The sequence below is a fragment of the Hypomesus nipponensis genome, chromosome 24 (assembly GCF_054491055.1).
Source record: "Hypomesus nipponensis isolate SF chromosome 24, ASM5449105v1, whole genome shotgun sequence".
NCBI classification, from domain to species: domain Eukaryota; kingdom Metazoa; phylum Chordata; class Actinopteri; order Osmeriformes; family Osmeridae; genus Hypomesus; species Hypomesus nipponensis.
Genome location: NC_140384.1, coordinates 3292456 through 3309966, shown reverse-complemented (window position 1 = coordinate 3309966; position 17511 = coordinate 3292456). Strand labels below are relative to the sequence as shown.

At 42.6% G+C, this 17511-nt stretch overlaps 1 protein-coding gene across 3 annotated transcripts; it reads right to left on the bottom strand.

The window, feature by feature from the left end:
- Positions 1–11843: 11843 nt before the first annotated feature.
- Positions 11844–17502, bottom strand: fbxo4 (F-box protein 4). Of its 3 annotated transcripts, XM_084690125.1 has the most exons (9): positions 17082–17502; positions 16889–17000; positions 15569–15686; positions 14750–15006; positions 14372–14592; positions 14035–14110; positions 13690–13856; positions 13328–13512; positions 11844–12395 (listed from the first exon to the last, which is right to left on the bottom strand). In XM_084690125.1, the coding sequence occupies exons 3-9, from the start codon at positions 15611–15613 to the stop codon at positions 12312–12314; spliced, it is 1035 nt and encodes a 344-aa protein (XP_084546251.1). In that variant the 5' UTR covers positions 15614–15686; positions 16889–17000; positions 17082–17502; the 3' UTR covers positions 11844–12311. The 3 variants fall into 3 exon arrangements, with proteins under 3 accessions (XP_084546251.1, XP_084546252.1, XP_084546250.1); XM_084690126.1 differs by lacking the exon at positions 15569–15686 and having other exon boundaries at positions 16889–17502; XM_084690124.1 differs by lacking the exons at positions 16889–17000; positions 17082–17502 and having other exon boundaries at positions 15569–16773.
- Positions 17503–17511: the final 9 nt, after the last annotated feature.

Sequence of the window (17511 nt, the reverse complement as noted above, 5' to 3'; positions counted from 1 at the left end):
GCACAGCTCCTGTAGCCTGGTATGAGGTTACATTTTGCAGGAGTGCACAACTGGTATACATAATATCTTGTATAATATCCTTTTGTCAAATGCAATTTAAAAAAAAGTGTCTATTAAGGACATTAGACATGACCAAGCAAGGTTGCAAGCTGTCAGTAGATCGGACCTATGTAGAGTTTAACCTCACAGACAATTTTTACATTGATAAATAAACTGTATAGTTTTACATTGGTTCTGGGGATAAATACATTTGAATAAACACAGAGAACCACCAGGGAAATGTATGAGGGGCCGTCTGGGACATAACTATTGAGACACTCTCACACTCACTACTGAGACACTCACACATACATACTCTGTAAACCTATGCACGCTCATATATAAAACATACATACTTGTCTGAAACACTTACACATACATATGAGAAACACACACGCAAACATATATACCTCTGTGTCATATACACATACATATGAAATGCTTACATGCATACAAGTGAAATATTTATACGTATCTATCTGAAACACTCATGCATGCACATATGAAAATGCATATATTTATATATAAATATTTATATATAAATATATATATATATATTGTTGAACACTTACACATTCATAACTGAATCTCTTGCATATGATTACAAAGATGTAAAATGTAAAATGTAAAGATATAAATGTAAAGATATAAATCTATGTATGTTGAGATACATGTGCAAGTGTTTTACATATATTTGTATAAATGTTTCAAATGTGTATGTATACGTTTTTCAGTTATATGTATGTATGCTCTTACATGAGGATGTGCAAGCGTTTCACATGTATTCATACAAGTAATTTCAGTAGTGACGTGAGAGCGTTTCAATAGTGATGTAAGAGTGTTTCAGTAGTATGTATGAATGAAATTTCGAAGTCAAGGTCGTCAGTTACACCGGAAGGCGGAAGCAAAGAGTGCAGGTTTTGAACAGCGGCTTAAACAACGTCAATGGTGTGGCAGCGAGTAAGAGCGTGACATTTACATTTCTGTGATTGAATATGAAGGTGCAACTTCTAACTATTTTGATCAGTCTGCAGGCCTTATTTGTAATTGCCAATCGCGATGACATCATTGATTTTTTCAATAGGGTGCTGCGCTGCGTTGAATGCCTACAGCAAGACCCAGGAGAAGAGAGATTTTTTAGAGTGCTTGAGGACCACATCATTACCCTGAATTCTATGCTGTCTATGGTTCGCTCTAGGGAAAGACCTGATGGAGACAATTGTTTTTTTGGAGTAGTTGATGTCAGTTCTTCATTGCTCAAGGACGTGTATTCCAAATGTCCGACACCAAGACGTTGCCTATGTCTGAACACAGTCCAACGGCTAATTCCGAAGAAAGAAGCAATTCCCTGCCAGTTAAAACCGAGTCGCATGCATTGGTTAAATTGCTCAATTGTTTAATTATATCGTGGGCGACATGGAAGGCAATTTCTGGCTGTAGGTGGAACCGGAGGAAGGCGGTTTTCTTGAACTCTTCTTGTTCTAAAGTTACCAAACCTATTCAAGCAAAAACATATTGACTCCAAAAAACAGCTGTCTCTCCATCAGGTCTTTCCCTAGAGCGAACCATAGACAGCATAGAACTCAGGGTAATGATGTGGTCCTCAAGCACTCTAAAAAAATCTATTTTCTCCTAGGTCTTGCTGTAGGCATTCAACGCAGCGCAGCACCTTATCGAAAAAATCTACGATGTCATCGCGATTGGCAATTACAAATAAGGCCTGCAGACTGATCAAAATAGTTAGAAGTTGCACCTTCCTATTCAATCACGAAAATGTAAATGTCACGCTCTTACTCGCTGCCACACCATTGACCGTTGGCTAAGATTGGCGCTTTGCCAAAACCTGCACTCTTTGCTTCCGCCTTCCGGTGTAACTGACGACCTTGACCTTGAAATTTCATTCATACATACTACTGAAACGCTCTTACATTCACCATTGAAATGCTCTCACGGTATATATATATATACATACAGTGGGGCAAAAAAGTATTTAGTCAGCAACCAAATGTGCAAGTTCTCCCACTTAAAGAAATGAGAGAGGCCTGTAATTTTCATCATAGGTATACCTCAACTATGAGAGACAAAATGAGAAAAAAAATCCAGAAAATCACATTGTAGGTTTTTTAATGAATTAATTGGTAAATTCCTTGGTAAAATAAGTATTAGGTAACCTACAAACAAGCAAGATTTCTGGCTCTCACAGACCTTTAATTTCTTCTTTATAAGGCTCCTCTGTCCTCCACCCGTTACCTGTATTAGTGGCACCTGTTTGAACTCGTTTTCAGTATAAAAGACACCTGTCCACAACCTCAAACAGTCACACTCCAAACTCCACTATGGCCAAGACCAAAGACCTGTCAAAGGACACCAGGAACACAATTGTAGACTGTGCAATAGGTAAGCAGCTTGGTGTGAAGAAATCAACTGTGGGAGCAATTATTAGGAAATGGAAGACATACAAGACCACTGATAGTCTCCCTCGATCTGGTGCTCCACACAAGATCTCACCCCGTGGGGTCAAAATGATCATAAGAACAATGAACACAAATCCAAGAACCGCACGGGGACCAAGTGAATGACCTGCAGAGAGCTGGGACCAACGTAACAAAGGCTAGGGGGACAAAAATCCTGCAGGGACTCAAATCCTGCAGTGCCAGACGTGTCCCCCTACTTAAGTCAGTACATATCCAGGCCCGTCTGAAGTTTGCTAGAGAGCTTTGGATGATCCAGAAGAGGATTGGGAGAATGTCATATGGTCAGATGAAACCAAAATAGAACTTTTTGGTAAAAACTCAACTCGTCGTGTTTGGAGGAGAAAGAATGCCGAGTTGATCCAAAGAACACCATACCCACTGTGAAGCATGGGGGTGGAAACATCATGCTTTGGGGCTGTTTTTCTGCAAGGGGACCAGGACGACTGATCCATGTAAAGGAAAGAATGAATGGGGCCATGTATCGTGAGGTTTTGAGTGAAAACCTCCTTCCATCAGCAAGGGCATTGAAGATGAAACGTGGCTGGGTCTCTCAGCATGACAATGATCCCAAACACACCGCCCGGGCAACGAAGGAGTGGCTTCGTAAGAAGCATTTCAAGGTCCTGGAGTGGCCTAGCCAGTCTCCAGATCTCAACCCCATCGAAAATCTGTGGAGGGAGTTGAAAGTTTGTGTTGCCCAGCGACAGCCCCAAAACATCACTGCTCTAGAGGAGATCTGCATGGAGGAATGGGCCAAAATGCCAGCAACAGTGTATGAAAAGCTTGTTAAGACTTACAGAAAACGTTTGACCTGTCATTGCCAACAAGGGGTATATAACAAAGTATTGAGATGAACTTCTGTTATTGACCAAATACTTATTTTCCATCATAATTTGCAAATACATTCTTTACAAATCAAACAATGTGATTTTCTGGATTTTGTTCTCATTTTGTCTCATAGTTGAGGTATACATATGATGGCCTCTCATCTTTTTAAGTGGGAGAACCTGCACAATTGGTGGCTGACTAAATACTTTTTCGCCCCATTGTGTGTATATATGCATATGTATATGACACAGAGGTATATATATGTGTGTTTCTCATACGTATGTGTAAGTGTTTCAGACAAGTACGTATAATGTTTTATATATGAGCGTGCATAGGTTTACAGAGTATGTGTGAGTGTTTCTGTAGTGAGTGTGAGAGCGTTTCAGTAGTGAATGTAAGAGTGTTTCATTAGTATGTGTGAGTGACTCAGTGAGGGTGAGTGTCTCAATAGTTATGGCTTAGACGGCCCCTCATAGAAATGTCCTGTTTTAATCTACTGCTTTAGTCATCAAGCCTTTGTTTGAATTTAGACATACTGTTCTGACCATTTCAGTTACAGTTAAATGCATAGACATTTGAATTACCCATTAATAACTCACTTTCGGTCAAACCCATTGGTCAATTAACTGTAAAATGTTTAAGATGAAGAGTAGAAAAATAATGCATTTGTGTTTCTGTCTTGAATGTGGCGTGAGAACAATGTCATTGGATCCACTAGTTCTCACATAAAGCTACCGAGGCCACAGCCAAACACATTGAAACCACTGTTTATGCAAACTACTTTCACAGTGTTTGCTCCCATAGGCATACAATCTGAATAGTGTTTAATCGCCAAGTAAGTGGTCACAAACAAGGAATTTACTTTGGTGGGCAGGTGCAAACAGTAAACATAATAAACAAGATAAAACGTACAACAAAATACTGGCAGAGATATACAATATAATATACGATACAATAAAATAATATAGAATAAAAAATAATACTGATTGTGGTAAAGTAAAAAGTGTCAGTGTCCGTTTGGGCCCTTGTAAATAAGGCTAGTTGCGGAAGGAAAGAAACTGTTCTTATGGCGTGAGGTTTTGGTCCTGATGGACCGCAGGGGAGTGACTGAAACAGGGAGTGTCCAGGGTGGGAGAGGTCGGCCACAATCTTCCTTGCTCGCCTCAGGATCCTCGAGGTGTGAAGGTCCTCGAGGGTAGGCAGATTGCAGCCGATCACCTTCCCAGCGGTGCGGATGATACGCTGCAGTCTGCTCTTGTATTTGGCAATGGCAGCAGCATACCAGATGGTGATGGAGGAGGTCTCTTGGGCTATTGCATGGAACTGACCAGTTTCAACAGGTGTAGCGGTGTCCTTCCCTGTTGCCTTGTCTGCCAGTAAGGTGGGAGCAAACCAGTGTGCAGGGCGGGGAAAGTGTATTTCGCGCACCGGGGGCGGAAATTGATCTGGGGAGCAGGGGTGCTCAGTTTTTTAATGAGCTAAATGTATTAAGTGATTTTATGGCATTGCTTTATAAAGACATGATGTATGTGTGAAATGTGTCATGTCAATATGGTGTTAAAGGGGGAAAACCGGGTGAGCATGTTAATTGATTGTGACACACGTCATATGGTATCCCCCAGGTGAATACATTTATGCATTGAGCAGACGCTTTTATCCGAAGCGACTTCCAAAAAAGAGCTTTACAAAAGTGCATAGATCACTGATCATAACAACAAGATAGCCCCAAACATTGCGGGTAGCCAAAACATGAAGCATACACTGTGAAAACTAAATAAGTCCCAAAGGGAAGAACCATAAGAGCATGTAGTTGAACAAGTTACAATTAAACAATTTAACAACATGAACCTCAACAAAGTGCAAGGGTGTACCTGGGGAAAAAAGCAAGCAGCAAAAATATATTACACAGCAAGTACAGTAGTTTTAAATCAGTTACAACTAACCAACAAGAGCAACACATCTCTCAATAAGAGTCATTGTGATTCTGGACGAAACATCAACGTCCAGCCAATCATTCCTAAGAACCGAAGGAACTAAGTACTCCTGGAACAAGTGCGTCTTGAGCCTTTCTTGAAGGTGGGGAGACAGCCAGTGTCTCTGATTGAGGTTGGAAGATGATTCCACCATTGGGGGGCCAGACAGGAGAAGAGCTTGTGTTGGGACCGGGCGCTCTTGAGCGGTGGGACCACCAGACGGTTGTCAGAAGACTGAAAGTGGCGGGTGGGGGTGTAAGGCTGGAACATAGACTTGATGTAGTTGGGTGCAGACCTGTTCACCTCTCGGAAGGTCAGTACCAGGGTCTTGAATCTGCGTCTGGGTAGATTGAATAAAGATTGAATAAAAGTGTGCCACACAGCTCAGTTGGAGACTTGGTTGGTTTTAGCCATAGAGTTAATATTACTAGAGGGAGCAACTTTTGTCTTCCAAGATGGCATCCCCATTAATTTCTATGAAAAGTGCTCAGTGGGGCAGTGAGGCAAGCAAGAGTGCGAAACCGGACCACGCCATCTTTCCACTTCCGACTCTTCCGGTCTAGCGTTAAACAGTGGCTCGCTTTTTTCCTAGCTCCCAAACTCGTGCACGCTTGCAACTAGCTGTACACGTCATACTTTGCAACAACCAGTTGCGAGCGTAGATTTATATGGTCGCGAGCGTGTGACCTAAGGCATTGTAGTCATAGACACAATAAAGAGCATAGACATAATAAAGAGTAGACGCCGCATCAACCAAATAGTATGAACCTGCTGACGAGCCGTGGGGCCGCTATCTTGGAAAGGTCCACTGCTCCACTCAGTGTAATCTGTTTGGCTGGGGCAATGAGCTGTCAGCGGGTTTAATTTATCATACCGAACTGAATACCGAACTGATTTTCACGTGGTTTGCTTTGCTGCAAAGGTCATACATGTAGCTATGATACAGGACATGGTTTTTATTTTCACAATATACAACCAATAGTATGGTAATGTTAAATTTTACTTGTGAAAAGTGATCCCCCGAGCACCGTTTGCGATTGTCCACCGATTTGAGCAGGAATATGCTGCACAGTGCTGGCTTCTTGCTTATTCTGATGCTACGCAACTAGGAGGTTGCCCTGTCCGAAATGGCGGCCGCATTTCTCGCGCCCAGCAGCCAATGCAGCGTGTACTGTATTTGTATTTTTCACATGTAAGATTTAACATTACAATACTATTGGTTGTTGTTGTAAAAAGAATGTCCTGAACCATGTCTTGTATCATAGCTACATGTATGACCTTTGCAGCAAAGCAAACCACGTGAAAATCAGTTCGGTATTCAGTGAGGTATGATTAAGAGCATTGAGCTTCCCACCTATAGTCGAACTTATCTCCACCAGAGATGAGCCCAATGAGGGTGGTGTCGTCCGCAAACTTCAGGGGGACAGATGACTGGAGGTGCAGCTGTGGGTGTACAGGGAGAAGAGCATCTATCTAGATTTGACAAATAAAGTAAACCTGTTACTGCATATTATTGTTATAGTTTCCGTTGCTAGTCGGTGACAAAGGGGGACGGGGCATTCTCATCCTTATTCTATAAATATAACTTTTTTATTTTAGAGTTCTCCCCCCTGGAACAGAGTTCATGTTCCAACCGAGGGGGGCTGCCGCTGTCTTAGTGTCTAGGGCTGCATCAAATACCCTTTTTTGCTCTGCTAAATTGCTGCACTAGTCCACACTTGACCGGTGGGGATCTCATTCTAATACTACTGTAACTGTTAGCTGCTCCTGGCATTCTCTAATCCCTGCTCTCCTCTCTCTGTCCCCCCCCACACATCCCCTGTGGTGTGGGGGGTTTTAACTGTCAGCACCTGCCTGGTTGTCGGTCTGCCAACGCTGGACCTGGTCGCCAACCGGAAACCAGTCTCCATGACGGGCAACAGCGAGTTTCCCGGTCCCTTCCTACATCTACCAAGTTGAACAATGGATTTTGGTGTTTCAAAACCCATTGACACTTTCCGTCTGTATGGCTATGTTAAGCCTGTGTTCTGCTCCTCTCTTTCACCAACCCTCTTTGGAGGAGGGGATCCCTCACTGAATTGCTCCTCCCAAGGTTTCTTCCATTTTTTCTTTCTTGGGAGTTTTTCCTTGTCTTACCTGAGGGTTTAGGTTGGTTGAGAGGCAGTACTATGCGCGTATGTGAAGCCCTCTGTGACATGCTTGCGTGTAAAAAGGGGTATACAAATAAATGTTGATTTGACTTGATGTGATTGGAAGAGCAGAGGGGAAAGGGGAAAGCTCTGAGGAGATCCGGTGCTGATGGAACGGGAGTCAGAGACTTGTGTTCCCAGCTTAACGCACTGCTTCCTGTCAGACAGGAAGTCTGTGAACCACCTGCAGGTGGAGTCGGGCACGTTCAGCTGGGAGAGCTTGTCCTGAAGCAGGGCGGGGATGATGGTGTTGAAGGCAGAGCTGACGTCCACTAACAGATCCTCGCGTAGGACGCTGGGGAGTCCAAGTGCTGTAGGGTGATGGGGAAGGCCATGTTAACTGTGTTGTCCACAGACCTGTTGGCTCTGTAGGCAAACTGCAGGGGGTCCAGGAGAGGGTCTGTGATGGCTTTGAGGTGTGCCAGCACAAGGCGCTCAAAAGACTTCATTACCACAGAGGTCAGGGCGACGGGTCTGTAGTCATTATGTTCTGTTGGCCTTGGCTTTTTGGGCACAGGGATGATGGTGGAGGACTTGAAACAGGCTGGCACGTGACATGTCTCCAGGGAGGTGTTGAAGATGTTGGTGAACACCGGAGACAGCTGGTCAGCGCACTGCTTGCGGGTGGCAAGAGAGATGGCCCCAGAACCCCCGGCCCAGCTGCTTTGCAGGGGTTCTGCCTCTTGAACAGTCTGTTGACTTCTCTCATCACTGTGGTGGGGGGGGGGGACAGTCCCATTGTCTAGTAGTATGAGCCAGGTTCGAGAATCGAACAACAATTATTGGGGGAGATATTTTTGTAAATGTTGACTGCAGTTAATAGAATAGAACGACCAGAAGAGTCGGAAACCTAACCGTAAATGCAATACCACCTACATCCACCGGGGCCGTTGCTTCAAGGCGAGGGGTGGGGGCTTGTGTGGTAGTGATCCAGAGTGTTCCCTTCTCTGGTTGGGCATTTGATGAATTGTCTGTATTTTGGGAGTTTGTGGCTGAGATTATCCTTGTTAAAGTCGCCGAGTACGATAACCAAACGTAATGTTGGTGAGGCGGAGAGGGACAGAGAAAAAAAATTGTGTGGGATGTGTGGGATTCACATACTGTCAGCAGGAGAGACACAGTCAATGGCAAAACAAGGCAATTAAAGATACTTTGCCTAATCAGTGAATGCATCATGCAAATTATGTTTTTAAGGAGTCTGCTTGTGTTTTAATGCTGGCTGTTTTAGCAGAATACTAATCAAAGAATTAACCCTGATGGCGGAAGAGAGGAAGTGGAGGAGTAGGAAAGGAGGGATTTGTAAGAGTAACATTGAAAGTATGGGAAGTAAAAAAAAGAATAGGCACTGGTAACTACATCACTACACAATCATCAGGGACTATGTGTAGTTTCTCCTTTCAGGGTGGTGCTGCTAATGTTCATTTTCAGAATTACATTTCAAATGTGTGTGTTTATTTATGAGTAAACTAGAAAGAGAAAGAAGGAAAGGAAAAAATGGAAGGGGGAGGTTCAGTTTGCGTTCCAAATGAATGGCTGTTGATTCTGAATGGGAGCAGAAAGGTGTTTCATACTGGAAACTCAGATCAAGTTGAGCTTTAACATTTTGTGCTTTGCAAAATTAAGGTGTACCCTCAAATATTTGAATGTGGGTCTATATACTTCTTTAAATGTTGACATACTGTACAACATGGGAACAAACTCAACAAATGGGTGACTGAACTGCCCGGAGTGCAAGAAATACTATGCTTTAAAAAAATATTTCTTATATAACAAATGAAATGGTTCTGATTGGCCCTGGCTTTCTTTTTTGACCAATACAGAGAAACAGGGAGAAAAGCCAAGAGCTGTGACTTAGGCTGTGTACTAAACATTACAAACTGTCTGTTGCAATCATGTCTCTCTATATTCACCTTTATCCCTTTTTTAGTGGTGCAGCATGTGCTAGGATTGTGTCACCTTGTCTCCAAATACTGGCAATATTACTCTACTCCCATGGAGATTTGAGCCAGTCGCAGTGGAGAACTTTCTCCCTTGTCACATATATACATTCATTCAATGTTAATTACACTTCTGATGACAGTAGTCATCACAGCTGAGCATCATTTCTAACAACTAATGCAAGCTCCCAGGTCCATTACACAGAATCTCTCAATGCAAAATGTATTTCTGGATACTGCACTAACAAGTAAAATGTCACAAAAACAAGTCACAAGTTCAGATAGAAAGTTGTCTATCTAATGGATGGCCTTTATGAGGAGGTTGTCTGTCTGGTTCAACCAAAAGCATGTCCCAAGCTTGTTTAATTAAGCGATGTTTAAGTATTTCAGGATTTCCTCTTACTTCAAACTCAATTTGAAGAAATTATGGAAGTCTTTGTTTTGCCTCTGGCACCCATTTCAAGCTTACTTTAATGTGGGTGTGTATGTGTGTTTGTGGGTGGGATTTGGTCATAAATGTGTTTGTTGTCTACAACATTCCCACTGAAAATCAGATAATTCAATGAGCCCTGACAAATAACGTATCCATCCTCAGTCCAACCTATCTCTTGTCCTGTCCCTAGACCCATTTTTTGTATAATTATCCCTTGCCAATTTCTATATTTAGTCCCATTCTAAACCTCAGTTCACCTATATACCAATCCCTTCAGTCTCTTATGCTGGGAACACACTATACGATCTTTTTAATCTTATAAGATTTTCAAACTGTGAGAGACCACAATCGTGAGGACAAAAATCCTAGATTTATCCATTTTGCTCCTACAGTGTGTGGTCACTTTTAACACACCTCACACCAAGGGAACATCTGATCAAATCTGCGGAACCATCAAGATAATCGGGACATATGTTACCTAAGATTGTCGGAAGGGCCGAAATCGGCCCGATTATCCTGTGGTGTGTCCCCAGCATTAGTAAAGTCTCAGCATTAACCCTGGCTCCCCTCCTCATCACTATTTGTGGATGCGTGCATAGCATTTGCCGATCACTAGGCCCAAGCAGGCTCTGGGTGTAAAAACATATAATTGACCATTGGTATACCTTGCATAGTCACATTACACCCCACTCCCTAGGTCCCAGTGTGCTGTTTGTGTGTGTACTCATCTCTCCTCTTGTTTCAGTGTCTCCTACCCTAACCCACCTGTGATTGACCTCCCTGGCCCTGATCAACATCACCTGTTGCCAATCAAGCCCCTGTGTATACAGTCCGTGTGTTTCTGTCTCTCGTCGCTCGTTCGTCTTTTAGAATCCATCGTCCCAGCCTCATTGTTGTATTTTTTTTTTCCGAACCCACTCGATACTTTTTTCTGTATTTGAATACTACGAGTCGTGCATTTGAGTCCACCACCCATCGTCGTTACACATACCTGCTCTAATGAGTGTCCCCATGCTAGGGATAACTTCTTTTGGATATGCTGAATTACAGCAGTGTGTAAATAATTTTGTGACAGCCAGGAGAGGTTCTGGGATTCTAGGTATTAGACAACCGGCAGATTGGAAAGAGTTTTACACACTTTGACATGAAAAATAACTAATTACGCTGTTCTAGTGCAGATAAACAATTTCTCCAGACTCACATGCACACTGCTGTAAGTGTAAGAAACACTGCTGTTTTCACGCTTCTGCCATTCAAACAACACTCAAATTGCAGCACTTCAGTGTATTTATTCCTCTGATTTCTGTGATTAAAACAATTATGGGACCCTTCGAGGGAAAGAGTTGGACTAGTGTTATGGAGATTATTCACTTTGTTGCCAAGGGGACAAGAACAAAATAATGCACATTCAGCCCTCATTGAAGACCATTTTACAATTTTAGTCCTCATCCTCATGTGTGAGCAACAGAAGCACATGGAATGAACAGAACACTCATCTTGAAACAGTACACAAGTAACAAATGGAAGGATAAAAATAAAATAAAAATTATCTTCCTTGATGGTCTGTCCTACCTGAACTTGATTGGAACACTTATAACTTGACTGACAAGAACAGACATTGAAGGTAAAATGTTACCTAAGTTAGTGCGTGTCAGTGAGTTGGAACCACAGTCTGTGGGTGAAGAGAGGACAGCTAGCTAATGACTTAGAACCTGCAGCGGTAGTGCCTCCTTGTGGCAAACAACAAACTTCTGATCTCTGCAAGCCAGATGTGAGTTGAGAGTGTATAAGCATGTGCCAATGCTGAGAAAAACAACCACTGGGCACTGGCTGGAGAGACAGACTGTACAGACAGCTTTACCAGGGACATGACCAAATGCTGAACCCCACAGGAAATGCATTTAGCAGAAACTGGGCTTGTGTGTGTAGATTTATGTATATTGGTGTTTGTGTCAAGGATAAATGAAGCAAACAATTACATTTTTATTGATACATTTTGTACAATAAAACATTTGTACACATGAAGTTTGTATAATTTATTTTTTGTGTATAAAATTACAAATAATATTAATGGTTGCTTGGATCACTGTATAAAATACTTCATATTTTGAAAACAACAATTAACAAAAATAGAATTTGTACCTGCAAAATATTAACTGAAATTGCACTTTTCCTTAAAATAAGGCAAATTGTAACCTTTATATTCAACCAGATGAGGTACAAAAGAACGTACTCTCTTTGGTAGATATGAATTGCAAACCAGTGCTTTAATCATAGAAAATGATTTAAAGTGTTCAAGGCAGTCTGCAACTCACACAAGAAACGCATATTTTTCAAAAACAAACAAAAAAACGTTTTTTGTTTTGTTTCATATTTCATACATGTTATCAATGTATACAAGGCTTTCTTAGTGTGTGCATGCTTATGTATGTGAACTTCTACAACCTGACACCAGAATAATGAAGCAGCCAGGAGATGCCGTCCAGGAACCCAGAGAGAGACTCTGCTACAGTGTCCTGTACCTGGAGAGAGGGAGGGAGGGATGGAAGGATGAAGAGAGAGTGAACACACAGTCATAATTTGTGTTTTACATTTTTTCATTTAGCAGACGCTTTTATCCAAAGCAACTTCCAAGAGAGCTTTACAAAAGTGCATAGGTCACTGATCATAACAACGAGATAGCCCCAAACATTGTGGGTAGCCAAAACATGAAGCATACATTGTGAAAAAACAAATAAGTGCCAAAAGGGAAGAACCATAAGAGCATGTAGTTAAACAAGTTACAATTAAACATGAACCTCAAAAAAGTGCAAGAGTGTACCTGTAGAAAAGCAAGCCACAGTAAAATATTTCAAAGCAAGTACAATAATTTTGAATCAGTTACAACTAACCAACAAGAGCAACAAGTCTCTCTATAAGAGTTCAGTCAAGACAATCGTATTATATTTGAGCATTTCTTAAATGTTACATGACATGGACATGTAGATATACTTGGCGGAGTGGATGATCTAAGGGAAGCACTCCCTGCCTCCTCGATGCAACACATACATGACATGACATATGAGGCAGGGAGCAATAGAGATATAGTCCCCCTGTTGGATAGACATACAGAAAGCATGGGGGAGAAGGGGACGGTGGAGGGAGGCAGCAGCACTGATCATACAACAAATGGCTGAGTGTGTGTGCGTGTGTGTGCCTATCCGCGCGTCTTTTAAAGACGCGTTATTGGACGTGGCCCAATGGATATGCGCTGTTAACATGGGTGTGGTAGTGGGCGGAGTAAAGGAAGGTGGAGTAAGACGCCTTACATCCCCGATAAATGAATGACACGCGCTACCCGATTGCCCTGCCTGAACTAGCTGCGCTTATTCACTGTGATCATGGAGGAAACTAACATCAGGTCCAGCAAATCAGTTTTCTTAGAGACTGTCAGTGGGAGTGGACTGGGGCTTACCATCCAAGGACAGGGTAGCAGGGGCAGACCAAGTCTCTGAGCCATGTCTACACAGGAGGTCCTGGTTCGGACGCTGGATAGGTCTGGGTCTTCTCTGGAGACACAAGACAACACCAGGAGGGGTCTGTCAGACCTGGCATGCCCCAACAGAGCCTGGATCTGAGCTTGTTGTAACTCCCCTTCACCTGTTAGTGGACACAAGCACAGAGGCACAAAGTTCAGAGTTCAGTCTGCCAGTAAGATTTACGTAAGCCTTGTCCTGAAAATAGTGCTATGGGTATCTGTAAAACCCTCTGTGACATTGCTTGTAAGAAGGGCTATACAATTCAAATTGGATTCGATTTTGATGGGGTCACTCTTACCTTGTTCAGCATTGGCCACGTAGATGAAGCCATTCACAATATGGCACACTTCTTGGACCTGAGGGGTGGGGGTGTAGATGGGGCGCCCTGACTGGTCCGTTCCATCCAGGATGAAGAGTTTACTGGTTACACTCTGATGCTCTACACGGGCTCTCTCCCTCTCTGCCCTGCACAGATACTTGAGTGCTAAGAGCTTCGATTGGGTTGTACAGGACCTCTATCCTAAACACTGGTTTATATGTTTTATGGTGTTCTGACACACGGTGACAAACGTATAACATTGAAATGCCATAGTACAATAAAAATGTTGTTTAAAGTTAATCAAATGAAAGTCTTTAGCCTTACCTGTTAGTTGAGTACAGCGTCAGAATATTGAATTTGTGCTGGTTCTTGTACATGTAACTAATCCCAGACCCAATCCCTGAAATAACAAAAACACAGCAAAATCAGCATTCAGCCAACAGCATTCGGAGGGGCCTATTATGATGGTGCCCTTTTACTGGTTGACAACACAGTGCACAGTTTTATGAATGATGCTGGAACAGGAATGCTATTTTGGCCTAGAAGTCTTAACACTACAGCATCTATTGATCTTAGAGCTACAATTACAAAAAGATTGCTGACTTTATTACTAATGATAGGGTGGGGGTCTAAAATGACAGCTAATGGAGATTGTGGGCACCATTTATCTGACGTTGGGTGGTTTCCACCACAGGGAGCATCTCTGGGGAGTGCATGAGACGACACACAATGGAGACGTCCAACTGTTCCATCCCAGGCCCAAACATCGCATAGCGTGGCTCGGCTGACATCACATAAGACAGCAGGAGAGAAGTCACAACCTTATAGAGTTGCTGTGGCGGCTGCAAACGCTGTCTGCAGGCTGGGCAGCCTCTTAGGTACCTGGAAGTAAACAACAACAAAACAGACATTTACCTATTTCTGCCAATTGTTTGTGGTGACATGGGGGACCTTTGTGTGTTTCCTTAACAGTGCATCCTCTACAGGGTCATGATCACACCTGACAAAGTGATTAGATTAATCAGCAGTTCAGACATACTCTGCCATGAGGTCTTGTTGTGGGTCCAATTGCATCTTGTCTCTATCCTCTTCCATGTCAAACAGTGAGGCTTTCAGGTCCTTCAATTGAGGCATGGTCACATGATCTATAGAGGGCCAATGAGGCATATCCCTGAGCAGGAAGTGTCGCCATAGCAGTGGGTCCCGGACCATGACCTGCCAGTAGGAGCTGGTTGCTCCCAGATGACAGAGGTCAGGAGGGGAGAGCAGAGTCATGATTAAGAACTGAAGATCCACCTATTGAAAAGGGAGACATATGAACACGGAATTAAACATCAACACTCAGAAAATAAGTTATTTTACAAATTATTTTGTTACAGAGCATTGCTTGGATTACGTAATTTTGTAAACCAACCCGGAAGTTGGTATACCACAAAAAAAGACAGACTATTGCAGAAAATAAGATGTGGCGAATTTACGAGTTTATGAAACTGACACATTTTGTTTGTAATGGAAAAGACACGAGAAGATAATAATGTACAGTAAAATCATCTTCACAGATGGACACTTAATATTTTTTGAAGCGTAGGCTGAATGTAATCACCAGAAGCAAAAACCTAACTTAAACGAACTAGTAGCCTACGGTCGTATGCGTTCAACGTTTCCTTCATTTAAAGTTGGTAAAGCTATATGGGTAGTGTTCACCAGAAGTTAAAAGCAATTTAAGCAACTACAGTTGGATTAGTTATATTAGACACTTAAAATAATAAAAGTTATGTTCATCTGTGAAGATTAAATTACTGAGAATGGGTTTCATGTATTAACAATGAATCAAGAATTCCACACAAGGCTGTCTCACCGGTAAACTCCCAAGACTTCCAAGTGGTGTTTTCCCATCTGTCATTTCTGTAGTTGCCGTTTGATTAAGTGGTCTCCTTGCGTCGGTGATGTACGTGTCCCTGAATCGTCTGAGGCTGCTAATTAACAGTGACTCGTTGCAGTGAGTTTTTTTGACCATTGCTTTTTCACTGCCTGCCATATTTATATTTACAGTTTTACAAAATGTGTTCTCTGCCTGACACTTCTAGCACTAGATAGAGACAAGTACGTCATTATAGCGCGGAAGTTTGGATTTCATGGGACCAATAAGGAATGACGTGACGTGGTCCCGTCTGATGGGACAGGATATGACGTCCCCGAATGTAGAGCGTACCAGAGCCATAGAAAACAATTATATGGCTCTGGAGTGTACGCTGTCTCTTTAAATCGACTTATTAACATTCACAAATGTTCGTGTAATTTGTGATATTACGCTTGAAGCCGTTTTAACGGTGCAGGGGCTGGGACCAGTACTGGATACAGAGGGGGTATGGGTAGGACTGTTAAATTATTTTTTATTGTCCTTATTATACACTTACAGTGCTTATTATACCATTTGTTGTTGAATGTAAAAATCAAATGCAATTTATTAGAAGAAAAAATTATTACTAAATAACCTGGTCAGGTGAGTGATGCTTCATCTGTCCCACAGAAATAAAGTTCTTCCTTGTCTAAACTACCCCCCCTCGCCCCTTCACTACACTACACCAACCCCATTCCGGTATGTCACAACGTGTAGTGTTGTGGGATATGTGTTGACTGTATCTCGGTTTAGCCTCAATGAGCATGCCAAAACAGAAATGCCACAAAGATCCAATGGGGGTCTTGGCCTCAAACTGAGGAACTAGAGGTGGGGGCTTGGTCAATACTCTATTTGTGCAGCGCAACATGACAGCAAATGTGCTTTTGTAAACCGCTCATCCACACAACTTGACACCGAACATCCGTGAGCATATACACCTGCCAATTTCAACTCCATACAGTGCCTTGTTCTAGAGATAATTGAGCCTCAGAAACACACACACACACAGAAACAAAGGCTCATGGGTCAATTGAGTCGTGTTACCCTACAAGGCAAAGCTGTGCATTGTGGTTATTGAAGTATCTGCAGCTGCTGACAGCAGTTGCAGTCCTTGGCCTTATGTCAAACAGGGATGAGGCAGCCTGCAGAGATGAGCTCATTGCCCTGGCAACATGGTGCCAGGACAACAACCCCCCCCCCCCCCCCCTCTCTCTGCTGACAAAATGAAGATGATCATAGACTATAGAAAGAGACAAGGGGGTAGAAACATTCCTTTACCCCTTGCAGGAGCTGAAGCTTTAGCGGGTCCCCAACTTCGAACTCACACTACGACAGTTGCTCCACTCCAACACAGTGGTGCAGACAACAAGCACGCAAACGCCAATTCTTCCTGACGTGAATAAGGGAAGTTAGGCTTGGCTCCAAACATCTGCATGAACTTCAACAGATGCACCTTTAAGAGAATCCTCACTGGTTGCATCACGTTGTGGTATTGCTCAGCCCTTAACTGCAAGGTTCTTCATAGAGTGGTAATGACTGCAGAGCACATCATTGGCAATGAGCTGTCAAAGGATACATACCACCTGCGATCCTGGAGAAAAGGCAGAAAGATCATTGGACAACAAAGAAGCCAGGACGACAAATTGTTTTCCTTGTTACTGTCAGTCAGGTACAGGAGTATCAGGACACCTTCAGACTAAAGAACCGCTTTTTTCCTCCATGCCATCAGGCTACTTAACAGTCCATTGCTCATTTTTGTTTGTTACACATCCATTCTGTTTTCCTTTCCCATCTTTGCTACACAGTTTGTCATTTTGAACCCTACTTATTTTCACTAATGCTACATGTAAATGTTAGTTACCTTCATATTTTCTGTATATTATATAGACATTTCTTTAATT